At 34.7% G+C, this 14,177-nt stretch overlaps 1 protein-coding gene across 1 annotated transcript; it reads left to right on the top strand.

Moving 5' to 3' along the window:
* The first annotated feature begins 2 nt into the window (after positions 1–2).
* LOC127858946 (transmembrane protein 184C-like) lies at positions 3–13,303 on the top strand. Its single transcript, XM_052396315.1, has 10 exons — positions 3–378; positions 1,424–1,460; positions 2,621–2,826; positions 3,309–3,383; positions 4,292–4,385; positions 5,219–5,331; positions 7,446–7,542; positions 11,507–11,600; positions 12,441–12,641; positions 12,868–13,303. Exons 1-9 carry the CDS (start codon positions 134–136, stop codon positions 12,623–12,625), a joined length of 1,146 nt encoding a protein of 381 aa, XP_052252275.1. The 5' UTR covers positions 3–133; the 3' UTR covers positions 12,626–12,641; positions 12,868–13,303.
* The last annotated feature ends 874 nt before the right edge of the window (positions 13,304–14,177 follow it).

Below are 14,177 nucleotides of genomic sequence, written 5' to 3'. Positions count from 1 at the left end.
ACATCTTGGATTTCTTCTATAATATGAATAAAAAGTCACATGACATAAAAATGGCGGACTGTCAAAAACTTTGGAAAAAATTTAAGTTGTTCATTATTGTCTAATAAGTCGTTAACGCTGGCGTTTATCAACAATGGATTTTGTTGCGCATTGGAAAAACTGGATAAGGCCATTGGCCCTTATGATTTATTTTATTCTTATGATGATAGCCATTCCACTGTGTGTTGTTGAAGTGTCAAATAAAACACAAAAGAAACATATAAAAGCTTGGTTCACTGGAGGCGTGTTCGTCTTGATGACAGTTCCCATATCCGTCTATGAAATAATTCTTCATGTTATTAACTACACTCAACCAAACTTGCAGAAATACATTATCAGGTAAGTGTTTACTATTTGGAAAAAGTTTTCTTACAAGTTGCTCATTAAGTTCAAGGATTTTTTTTCAGAGATTGTCGAAACGACAATTTTCCAGCTATTTGTCACGCATTAAAAAACATAAGAGCACTATAAATCAGAGAGCAAAATACTATAATTAATGTAGACTCATGGTGTAAATACTGTTTCTTTATTGAACTCCAAAATAAACCTTGAACAAATTGGAATGATTCTGTTGTTTTCGTTTGATCTTCTTTCAGCAATTGGATCACGTACACCAATGAAATGTGCAAACATTATGATAAAAGTTAGGATAGACAAGTATTTAGACAATAGCCTTTTAATCAAAACGATATATGTTCTTGCTTAACAAGTTGGGACAAAAACATTCTATCTTATTTCTTTCGAAAATTCTATTATTTTCATTACAGTTTAGCTGTACACTTCCTTGGTTAAAATCTAGTAAATTAAGGTATTTATTGACTCATCTAAGTAATGTGCCAATCTGTGAAAAAATCTCTGTATGAACTTGTCAGCGTCAAATTAAATTACTGATCATTTAAAATTCTGAAAATGCAGCCATAATTCAAGATTCATCACATGTTGAATGGGTGTAGTAAATTAATTAGATTTGACACCTGGAACATTCTGCAGATCCTCTCATAACGCAGCATAAGGCCCTCAGAATCAAAAGAGCTAATGACATTTGTTTAGGAATGAGTTGAGAGGGTAAACATCAATGACCAACATTTATTTAATTAAAATGACAATTGTGATTATTTTGATACTCTGACATATTACTTCTACATCTTGTGAACAACTTACCGGTATTCCGTTTCATTTTATTGGAATAATGGACCATTTGGAAATGACCAATTGAGGTCTATCTGGGCCCAAATGTTTGCCCGAGGTCCTGGTTCCCTATGCCTTAAAAACTACACCAATAGTCACGACAGTTTATGGTTAGAACGTTTTGAGTGTGCAATTGCATTTGGTTGATTATTTAATGAATTAATTTTCTCAGATCTTTTATTTTTGTGTTTTTCAGAATATTATGGATGGTGCCAATTTATGCCCTAAATGCAGTAAGTATTCATTGTTTTTTGTTGTTGCTTTTTTACCTCATCTAAGCACAATTTTTTTGCCTATTGGAAAAATTACCGATACCAGCCTAATTGGGAAAAAATAGCGAGATAAAACTGAAATTGGGAAAATTCGCGTTGTGAAGTCTTCAGATTGGGAAATAAGACTAGTTTATTAGTTGCTAACAAAAACTTTAAAATTGGTAACTAAGTTTTGCCAAGTTGTCAATATAATATTTTCTTCATAGGGAAATACACTAAATGTTGCCTTCTAATAAAATTTATAAAAAAATTGCAACCTTAAATTGGGAAATTTTTAGTTTTTTTCCCCCATTGGGAAAGTGCAGTTTTCGGGTACTTTATAAAGAAGGAAAAAATTGCTGGGTGCTGATGGTGAACTACTGTGGTCAGTCTATGTCATGCGTCCAGTTTTGTCTATCGTACATTTTAAGCTTAGGAAAACTCTAGTGGCCACATTTTTAGAACAATATTTGCTGCATCTTAGTCAGAATGCTAATCTTAACATGATCTAGGCAAAGTGTAAATGTGGGTCACATGTGTCAAAAAAACTGAAGTCAGATCTTCGAAAAAACATATACCACCCTTAAGGCCACAATCATGAATCAATCTTGATGAAACTTGGCCTGAACGTTAAACTTGACATTATCTGGGCCAAGCTTAAATCTGGTCCAGATGCATTGAAAAACTAGATCACCAAGTCAAATCTGGTTACAACTCTAGAGAAGAAATTTATAACTCAATCTTGATGAAAATTGAACAGAAATGTAATATTTTCAATACCTAGGCTAAATTTGAATCTGGGTCATGTGCATCCAAAAACTAGGTGACCAGGTCATTTCTTAGAAAAACATTGTTATCACGGTATAAGCCTCATATATGACTGAATCTTGATAAAACATGGTAAGAAAGTTAATCTTAACAATAAAGTATTGAATGTCAATCAAGTGAATTTAGATTACATGGCCATACGTTAAAATCTTGTCAATTTGCTGTATTTTTTACTTTGGTGAGTGCGTAAAGGCCATTATTGTCCTCTTGTTTGGTATTTGATATGAATCTTTTGTGAGCTGTGTGAAAATAGAATTTATATTTGTAGTTGACTTGGTAAAACTATAGCAGTAAACAAGTATTTGCCATTTCAGTGGTTTGGTTTACGATTCAGCGTTGCTGCGATATATCTGGACACGATACGCGAGTGTTATGAGGCATATGTCATTTACAACTTCATGGCCTACTTGCTGAGCTTCCTGTGGACTGTCCATCCACAGTTGGAGATAGCTCTCAGCAAGACCAAACAACAGAAACACATATTCCCATTCTGTTGCCTACCTGTGTGGCCAATGGGAAGGTAGAAATTGTGTGAAAAAATGAGTTTACAAAATCAAAGCTAAAACAACGCATAGTTCGCTTTTGATATTTGACTGTTAACGATGTATAGAATTGTTTGTTGTTTTGTTTGTGTTGTTGCTGAAATTAATATAAAAAAATTGGCAAGCAAGGTTCCTTTGCTAAAAATCGTTTTTAGCCTTATTCAACTATCACATCAAAACTGTTGACAGTTGTCATTATGAAGAAAATATTTTAGCCATATTAAAATTTCTTCAGCTAATGTGTTGATTTGTAGCCTTTCATTTGGATTATGAGGCAGAGCTAGAGCAGAGTAAGCTTAAGAAAAGGGTTATGTAAAAAGTTTCAAGTTTGCAACTACATGTATTTGCATAGGTTTTTGCCATGTTCCGTCAGTTTCCATAATGTCTAAAGCAATTTCTACTCTCAGAACATTAAATGGGAAGATATAAATAGTAACAGTTGAAAACTTCTATTTTGCAGCAAGATGTTGCAGAATGCAAAGCATGGGGTGTTGCAATACACAGTGGTGCGACCTATAACCACCTTCATTGCCCTGTGAGTGTTACCACAAAACCTTACATGACTTAATAGCGGACAGCTTAGTTCCTAATCAGACTGCCTGATTGCGCAGGCTGGTCTGGAGCTATGCTGGCTGCCTATGGCATACAACCCATTTGCATATGATGTGACTCAGATGTTGTGGTGAAGTATAATGCCATTACTCATCTGTATACATTATTATGTTGTGTTGCTATTATAATCTTGGATAACTGTGACTTCCTGGTCTAATTGTGTTAAGCAATTTTATGCTTATTAATTATTCTATTCGTTTGAATGTCTTTGTTTCACACAAAAAATAAAGTAATCCTTCTTTTGGAAGGAAAGTTTGATTTATCATTTAATTTTTAGTTATGCAGTTATGTTAAAAAATCAGTCAGAAGACCAATTTTGGGTCACTTGGTTTTGTCTTAAATAATGCTTATGGGAAAGAGTTTAATCAATTTGAAGCTATTATGTTTCATTCTCTCTTTACAATTGCTTTTAAAGATGTCTATGATTTGTGTTCAATTTCTTGGCTATTATATGTTTCATTCTTTCTTTACAATTGCTTTTTAAGATGTCTATGATTTGTGTTCAATTTCTTGGCAAGATTACAGAATCTGTCCACAGACAATAAGCAATGCGATACATACTAGATTTTTTTTTTAATTATCATACTTAACTGTTGCTCTGTTTGTCAGCCAAGAGAAACAAAGAAGAAAAATGAAAATTGTAGGTGGAAAATAAACAAAATAGAATACCACATGGAATTATCAGACATTCCTAAAATTAAGTTGATATTGGTATGTTCTCCAGGTTGTACCCATTGGTAATTATGAGTGTGGACGTATTCTGGTTTGATGCCAATTGAAGAACGCATTATTTTCTTTTATTATTTTGCCGATACAACTGGGTATTTTCAGTATTTGTGAAATCTCTGGGGTATACCATGAAGGGGAATTCAGTCCAAAAAGTGGCTGGCTCTATGTCACAATACTGAACAATGTCTCTCAAATTGTAAGTTATTGGTATCACTAATTTCCTTTATGATTTGACACTAATATATGACCCGCATCATGCAAAAATGGATGTTCTGCCATATACGCCAAGCATATCACCAGCCCAGACTATTTGATTGCATATGCTGGGAAGGATCTATGCTGGTCATTTATGGCTTATATTTGAATGGCACGGGTCATATGACCTATGACATATTTTACACTGGTTTTTATAGATTTATGTTAGAATCAAGCTGTTTATTTAATAAATATTTTAATTATTATTTACTTATGGCAGTAAAGTTTGATAGCAATTAACTATTAGACATATTTTAATTTTATTTCCTTCAGTTGTTTTTGCTTTATAACAAGATTAAATGCACTATTGTACAGTATTAAACAGTTTAAACTTTTGTTTGTAGAAGAAATTTATGAATAAACAAAGTCAGTGATATAGTTTTAAATTAGATTTTATAAAAAAATATATACCATTTAAATATAGTTATTAATTGGACAGTAAATAAGTTTGATGATATGTAAGATTTTAAAATAGCTTCTTAGCTCATTGAGATTGAACAGATTTGTTTTAGCTCCATCACAAAAATCATGTGCTTTCATGTTTTTTGCATTTTGTTTAGATTGTGTACATGTTTGATATTAAATGCTTTAACATTTCCAGAAAACTCAACTAATATAATCGGTCGTAATAACTAATTAATATTCATCCATAAAGACTATCTTCCAGTTAATATGAGTCAGCGATACAATTTTTCAAACAATTAAACATTAACAGTCAATGTCAACAACTGTGTTTTTTCATACCAGTTTCCATAGTAACTTCTACTATTTCAGTGGGCTATGTACTGCCTGGTACTGTTCTACAAGGCCACCAAGGAGATGTTGGCCCCTATCAAACCCATCCCAAAGTTCCTCTGTGTCAAGTTTGTTGTCTTCTTTTCATTCTGGTGAGATTTACATCTTTAAAGTTTTTTATGCCCCCGGTAGGGTGGCATATAGCAATTGAACTGTCCGTCAGTCCGTCTTTCAGTCTGTCAGTCTGTGCTTAACTTTTGCAATATCGAAGATAGCAACTTGATATTTGGCATGCATGTGTATCTCATGAAGCTGCACATTTTGAGTGGTGAAAGGTCAAGGTCATCCTTCAAGGTCAAAAGTCAAACAATACAATCCAAGGGAAGTAATAAGCTTTAAAAGAGAGATAATTTCTAAACCTGCCAAATGATGTTTTGAAATTTTATTTCAAAGCGACGCAATAGGGGGCATTGTGTTTCTGACGAACACATCTCTTGTTCTTTGAGGGCAGGTAGGGATGGTGCAATAGCTATTCACAGGGCTCAGATTGAACGCACTACATGTGTATCTGTCAGGGTCTATTTGTCAAGAAATGTTATCATAGGTTAAAGCTAACCAATGTATTTTTTTCTAATTAAAGAATTGATAATTCTTTGTAAATGTATCACTGATCAAATTAAAGGGGCCTTTTCACATTTTTTGGCATATTTTGAAGTTTGTCATAAAATGCTTTATATTGATAAATGTTAACATTGGATCTTAAAAACTCCAGAAGAAAATCAAGAATTAAATTAAAAAAAGGAAAAAAAAGTAGCAGATACCAGGGCTCGAACCAGTGACCCCCTGAGTCCTGAAGTTAGTCTGAAGTAAATACGCATTAGCCCTCTCGGCTATTCCGCCGGGTATACACAGGTTAAGTATTTTATACCTTATATAAGCAATCTTCGTAGTTTCGTAAATTTAAACGACAACAACAGAACTCTCCAAATTATTCAATCGTTTCGCGTTGCAACGCTTTATAATTTTTATGCCCCCCTTAGAAGAAGAGGGGATATATTGCTTTGCACATGTCGTTCGGTCGGTCGGTCTGTCGGTCGGTTGGTCCGTCCACCAGGTGGTTTCCGGATGATAACTCAAGAACGCTTGGGGCTAGGATCATGAAACTTCATAGGTACATTGATCATGACTTGCAGATGACTCCTATTGATTTTGAGGTCACTAGGTCAAAGGTCAAGGTCACGGTGACCCGAAATAGTAAAATGGTTTCCGGATGATAACTCAAGAACGCATACGCCTAGGATCATGAAACTTCATGGGTAGATTGATCTTGACTCGCAGATGACCCCTTTTGATTTTGAGGTCACTAGGTCAAAGGTCAAGGTCACGGTGACCCGAAATAGTAAAATGGTTTCCGGATGATAACTCAAGAACGCATACGCCTAGGATCATGAAACTTCATGGGTAGATTGATCGTGACTCGCAGATGACCCCTATTGATTTTGAGGTCACTAGGTCAAAGGTCAAGGTCACCCGAAATAGTAAAATGGTTTTGGGATGATAACTCAAGAACGCATATGCCTAGGATCATGAAACTTCATAGGTAGATTGATCATGACTTGCAGATGACCCCTATTGATTTTGAGGTCACAAGGTCAAAGGTCAAGGTCACGGTGACCCGAAATAGTAAAATGATTTTCGGATGAATACTCAAGAACACTTTTGCCTAGGATCATGACACTTCATAGATACATTGATCGTGACTCGCAGATGACCCCTATTGATTTTCAGGTCACTAGGTCAAAGGTCAAGGTCACAGTGACAAAAAACGTATTCACACAATGGCTGCCACTACAACGGACAGCCCATATGGGGGGCATGCATCTTTTACAAACAGCCCTTGTTAGGTTTTCAAATCGTCAAACGATACATATAATGGCTATATTGGACTATGGTAAATGTTAAGTAATACTGTTTCCTCACAAATATCATAACTAAAACGAAAATTTGCGAATCTGAAACAACTTTTTTCAATTTTGTTAATTTACCAAACCGTGAAAAGATCCCTTTAAGAACATCGTATTATGTATATTAAAGTCAATTGGTTGAACAGTGTTAACCAACTTTTGTTCTTACATGTCATGAATTTTATGGATATATCCATAATTTACATTAAGATCAAATTTTAAAGATTTTTTTCTTGATCTAGTTGTTTGCTCTGTTTAGAATTATCAAGCTATATTATTATTTATGACTATGTAAATTACAGGCAGTCAGTGGTTATTGCAGCTTTTGGCAAGTTTGGTTTGATACAGGAATCACAGTTTTATGATTACGATGTGAACCAACTTGCAGCTGCCATGCAGGTCAGTACATATTTATTAAAATCTTTTTTGGCTAAAGCTAGGGGATTACTGGCACACTTTTGAGGCTGGTTTCATTGATGGAAGATATTTTCTGATTTCTATAAATATTGATGAGCACTTCCCATGTTAGGATGAAAGTCACAATGTCTTGAAAATTCTGGTGAAATGCAAACACAAACTAGCCTGGATAAAATATGCTCATTGTTTTTAGCTCACCTGAGCACAACGTGCTCATGGTGAGCTTTTGTGATCGCCTTTTGTCCATCATCCGTTTTGCGTCGTGCGGCGTCAACATTTGACTTGTTAACTTTCTAGAGGCCACATTTATTGTCCAATGTTCATGAAATTTGGTCAGAAGATTGGTCTCAATGATATCTTGGATGAGTTCGAAAATGGTTAAGTTTGCTTGAAAAACATGGCTGCCAAGGGGCGGGGCATTTTTTCTTATATGGTAATATATGGCTATAGTAAAATCTTGTTAACACTCTAGAGGCCACATTTATTGTCTGATCTTCATAAATCTTGGTCAGAAGATTTATCCCAATAATATCTTGGACGTGTTCGAAAATGATGCCGGTTGGTTGAAAAACATGGCCACCAGGGGGCGGGGCATTTTTCATTATATGGCTATAGTAAAACCTTGTTAACACTGTAGAAGTCACATTAATTTTCCGATCTTCATGATACTTGCTCAGAAGATTTGTCCAAATGATATCTTGGATGAGTTCAAAATTGGTAACCTTTGCTTGAAAAACAAGGCCAAGGAGCGGGGCATTTTTCCTTATATGGCTTGGACGAGTTCGAAAATGATGCAGGTTGGTTGAAAAACATGGCTGCCAGGGGGCGGGGCATTTTTCCTTATATGGCTATAGTAAAACCTTGTTAACACTCTAAAGGCCACATTTATTGTCCAATCTTCATGAAATTTGGTCAGAAGATTTGTCTTATTGATATTTTGGATGAGTTTGAAAATAGTTACGTTTGATTGAAAAACATGGCTGCCAAGGGGCGGGTCATTTTTCCTTATATGGCTATATATTGCTATAGTAAAATCTTGTTAACAATCTAGAGGCCACATTTATAGTCCGATCTTCATGAAACTCTGTCAGAAAATTCATCTCAATAATATCCTGGACGAGTTCAAAAATGATGCCAGTTGGTTGAAAAACGTGGCCACCACGGGAGCGGGGCATTTTTCCTTATATGGCTATAGTAAAACCTTGTTAAAACTCTAGAGGTCACATTTATTGTCCGATCATCATGAAACTTGGTCAGAAGATTTGTCACAAGGATATCTTGGATGAGTTCGAAAATGGTTTTGGTTGCTTTAAAAACATGGCCACCAGGGGGGGGGGGCATTTTTCCTTATATGGCTATAAATATGGCTTTATTAAAACCTTGTTAACACTCTAGAGGCCACATTTATTGTTCAGTCTTCATGACATTTGGTCAGAAGATTGGTCTCAATGATATCTTGGATTGGTGTGAAAATAATTATGTTTGCTTGAAAAACATGGCTTCCAAGAGGCGGGGCAATTTTCCTTATATGGCTATAGTAAAATCTTGTTAACACTCTAGAGGCCTTATTTACTTCCGATCTTCATGAAACTTGGTCAGAAGATTCATCAGAAGATTCATCCTGATAATATCTTGGATGAGTTCAAAAATGATGCCTGTTAGTTGAAAAACATGCCTGCCAGGGGGGCAGGGCATTTTTCCTTATATGGCTATAGTAAAACCTTGTTAACACTCTAGAGGCCACATTTATTTTCCGATCTTCATGAAACTTGGTCAGAAGATTTGTCCCAATAATATCTTGTTATCTCAGGTGAGCGACTTTGGGCCTTTCAGGCCCTGTTGTTCATAATCCAGACCTTAGTCTGCTTATTGTTTTAGCAACCAAGGCTATTTCCTATTTGAGTACCGCCCTAATAGTTATTGTAAATCCCCAATAGGCACAGTTTGGATCGCAAATAAGAACAGCTTTAGAATCTTGAGTTAGGATGTCACCTTTTTATTTAGAAACAAATTGAACATCAATTTGTTGGGATGATGTTTTATGCCCCATGGCATGTAGTGATTAGCATGTCTATTCTTTGTTGTTCCATCCATGGCAGGCTGTCCATGTGAGATTAACACAAAATTACAAGTTTTGTCTAATATCTGTAATAATTCTTCCTACAAAGCATTGATTCTTGCAATCCAGCATAGATGATGTTTTTTATCACTACACATGTATTAATATACAAATATATCCTAATAATCTGACCTTACATTCACATTGACATTGACCTTCTTTTTGACCAAGACTTATTGGGAAGGTTAAAATTCTTCATTAACTCAAAATGGTGCATTTTTCTAACGTCAGTACCACTTGATGATCACTGTCAACTGGGTCATGCGTGTTGTGTATCGTGTTATTTCTTAAAAGTTGACCCAGCATTTGTAAAAATATTGCAATACATATGCATTTCCAGAAAGGAAATTCATTTCTGCATTGAATAAGACTGAGATCGTGAAAATCGCTGCACAATTGATGAAGATATGGCTGTTCAAAGCGATGCACCCCGTTTTGGGCTGATTTTGAGTTGCATACCTTGTTATATATATATTTGATAGTGATTTTTTTTTCATAAAAGTTAATTTTTCGTTATAATATGATTATTTATCATTCAAAATTATGTTTTCACTAATTAATATCATAGCCACACGCTAACCACCTGTGGCCATAGCCATACACTGATGCAGCAGGCATATTATGATTGGCTTGTCTGTTTGTTCATTTTTTTTTTGTAGATCCATCTGTACGAAAATAATCTAAAACAATACATATAATCAAATATGAATAATGCTTCCTACAAAGCCTTGATACTTGCATGGATGATGTCTTTTAGATCTACCAACACATCCAAGTCACCTGACCTCATTTGCCTTGACATTGGACTTAAGAAGGACTGAAGGCTGTGTTGACCAAAAATGATGTGTTTTGTCTTACATCAATAAAGCTTCCTACAAACTGTTGCTTCTGTCAAGGATTATTTGTTTGAACACTTATAGCAAAACTTCATCAAGTGACATAATGTTGACCTTGGTATTGATCTACTTTTGCATTTTTATGTCCCCCACCACTATAGAGGGGGACATATTGTTTTTGCCCTGTCTGTTGGTTTGTTTGTTGGTTTGCGTCAAAATTTAACATTTGCCATAACTTTTGCAATATTGAAGATAGCAACTTCATATTTGGCGTGCATGTGTATCTCATCGAGCTGCACATTTTGGGTGGTGAAAGGTCATGGTAAAGGTCATCCTTCAAGTTCAAATTTAAAATATATGGGTCAAAATCGCTCATTTAATATACACTTTTGCAACATTGAAGATAGCAACTTCATATTTGGCATGCATGTGTATCTCATGTAGCTGCACATTTTGAGTGGTGAAAGGTCAAGGTAATCCTTCAAGGTCAAAGGTTAAATATATGGGGGCATAGTGTTTCACAAACACATTTTGTTTTTATACAGAAGGTCCAAATTCTTGTTTCATCCAAATTGACATGTTTTGTCTAATATCAATACTGCTTGCTACAAAGTTTTGATACTTGCATGGGTGTTATCTATGAACACTTTTAAAACACTCACATCAACTGACATCAATTTGACCTTGACACTGACCTGCTTATTGGACAAATTGGGCCAATGAATCAATATGTACAAGATGTACACCAGGGTCATAAGCATGGATGTAAAGCAGCAACATGTTTTCATCCATTTTACTTGTTATTATCTTAATAACAATTAATGAATTATAACTTATTGTTTTGATATACTATGACTTAACCTTATACATGATTAAGCAATAAAAATATATTCAAGTTATATTACACCTCACAAAAATAAGAACTTGCTGTGCGAATATAAGTTGAAAAGTGTATTATTTAGAAATACCCAACTGTTTGTAATATTTTCAGGATTTCTGCATCTGCATTGAGATGTTTATAGCAGCCATCATGCACTACTTTGCATTCTCACACGAGCCCTTTGTGAACACGGAGGCACCACAAGGTATGGCAGAGAGGGAGGCAAGCAGGGCAATCTGTTTTAAACCTTTCCTGCTCAGATCTACATTTTGATGCGTTTGTAGTCCCTTAGAAAATCAAAATAAATTAAAACCTTCATTACTAGATTCAAGTTTTAATCCTTCATTTCCAACCCTAAGATACTTACAAGTAGAAGACAGCATGAAACCTTAAAAGCTGGTGAGTGTCTCACAGACTGTGATGGTTTTATACTGGTTGTATCGTTATATTGGTACATTCCAGAATAAGTGGTAAAAAAAATCCAGTTTTGTTATTAATGTAATAAAGCATTACTAAAAAGGTGTTGTTTTTTTCATAATCTTTGACAGCAAAGCAAATTAAATTGTCTGCTTTTTCAATGATGATTTGAATATTAACATAGTGAGTTGCCTCAAAAGTGGATCATTCTTAGTTTTAGTGAAATGTTGTTCATTTGAAAAAATGGGACCATTCTCCATACATAAAGACACTGGACAAAAAACAACACCAATGAATAAAACACAGCCACAGAATGATAAATGCAAAGCATAGCATATTGGGGGTGTGTGTAAAGATGTGTTTTAAAATAAATGTACTTTTATTTAACAATGACTGTTAAAACTCCAACATAAATTGGATTATGATGTAATCAACAAAATATACAATGCATTAAATAAGGTCCCAGGCATTATTTCACCACTAACACATTTATGTTAATTATAGATTTCAGAGTATGTTGTATTTGCTAAAGGTACTCCAGCATAGTGAATAAGGATCCTGATTTATATGGATATATTTTTGTAAATATTTCAGTACTTAATGTGAAATAAATATTTTGTATACTCAGGTAACTGTTGTCAATCATTTGCATCAATGTGGGATGTTGGAGATGTCAAGGACGATGTGTTGGAGCATGTGAAGGTTGTAACCACGACGATGAAAAAGACTGTGAGTGCACCATTCCTCCGGCGTAAAAATGAGCCAGGAAACGAAAAAAACGCCTTTGCTCCAGTCACGTCTAAGTCAGAATGATGAAGATCGTTCTATAGTGAGTTTGATTTACGGCTTTTTATTGATATTTTAGTCTGAAAAATAATAGCTTTGCCAAGAGTAAATAGACATGTTTTGATGTATTTGTACAAGCAGTTTTTCAATTATGAGTTAATTTATTTTTAGAAACAGGAAGATTATTCAGTTGTATGCTTCATCACTTCAAAATTGGTTATTTTAAGTTTTATTGTGAATATATTGCTTTAGGATTTTTTTCTTTTTAGAATCAAATAACTGAGGCTGAAATCAACCATAAAAGTTATCAGGGTCAAACTGACACAGAAAGTTTAGCGCCTGAACTTGATATTACCAGTCTGGACAGATGGCAGTCCAAGTCAGCAAAAAGCTCAAAATCTGTGTCATCAAGCATGCATAATTTCTATGAATCAAGCAGCGTAGATGTCAGGTCTCTGCAATCCGATACCATAGAGCATCTGGGTGACTCTGCTCACAGAACAATTTCAGAATCTGCAGAGCAGTCAGGGGACATTGATGATAACACAGAGCTGCCAAGAGATATAGATCAAGGAAGGGCAAATCAAGGTGACACTGCACTGATTGTTGGAACACCTAAAGTGTCTATACAGTCTGGTGATGCTTCGTTGAGGAATGAAAGTGAAGGCAATTATTCAGGGATAAGTGAAATGGTATAATTAATAACCATTAATATGATTATAGGTGCTACCTAATTTACGGGCAAAAGCTTTTTAAGTTTTTTTGATAACCATGTATTTTTAATAAATATATGGACATGATTGTGTTCAAAATATTATAATTGTTGCAATAATTAAGTAACGCATCCAAAAAAATCAATCTTAAAACGAGTTATATGTTCTTAGCTTAAAGATCTAGCATCTTTTTTTTTTCTAGCCACAGGAATTTAAAGCTGGTTCGGTGGCTGTGGTATAGTGGATGGGGTGTCTGCTAACTGGCTTAGTCACTAGGACTGGGAGGTCTCTGTATTGATCCCTTAAGTGGGAGCATTGTTAAGATAACCCTAAAACATACTATGGCGTACCATTTGGGTTGAAAGTCAAGAAGACCTACAAGGTAAAAAGAGAAATGTACGTCGAAGTACAATAATTGTACGTCGACTTACAAATATAAAATACACTTCGAAGTATATATTTGTACGTCAAAGTACAATTTGTACTTCTACATATATGTATGTACTTCGACGTACACATTTTATGAACAGCCAATCAAAACGTTTGTCTCTTGAACCGCTTTTTCTTCAGATTTATTCATAATAAATGTTTAAAATCTCTTTTAATTGATGACAAAATAAATAAAAATATCAGAATGGAAAAAAAACACATAGAAGTTTCAAGTATTTAATGCCTTGAAATAGATGATATACACATTTTAAGAAGATTAAACTGTTACCTTTTTAAAATAAAAATTATTCAGCATATTGTGAGTATTTATTGATCATGCGGGCGGAGTATCACGACTGTCCAGCGCATTACTGTGTAGAAAATTCCCAACGGTAACCAATCAGTTACCAAACATTAACGTGATAAATAATGTATAA

Source organism: Dreissena polymorpha, chromosome 14, assembly GCF_020536995.1.
Source record: "Dreissena polymorpha isolate Duluth1 chromosome 14, UMN_Dpol_1.0, whole genome shotgun sequence".
Classification (NCBI taxonomy): domain Eukaryota; kingdom Metazoa; phylum Mollusca; class Bivalvia; order Myida; family Dreissenidae; genus Dreissena; species Dreissena polymorpha.
Note: the sequence above shows the minus strand (reverse complement) of the source record. Positions and strands in the feature narration are given on the sequence as shown.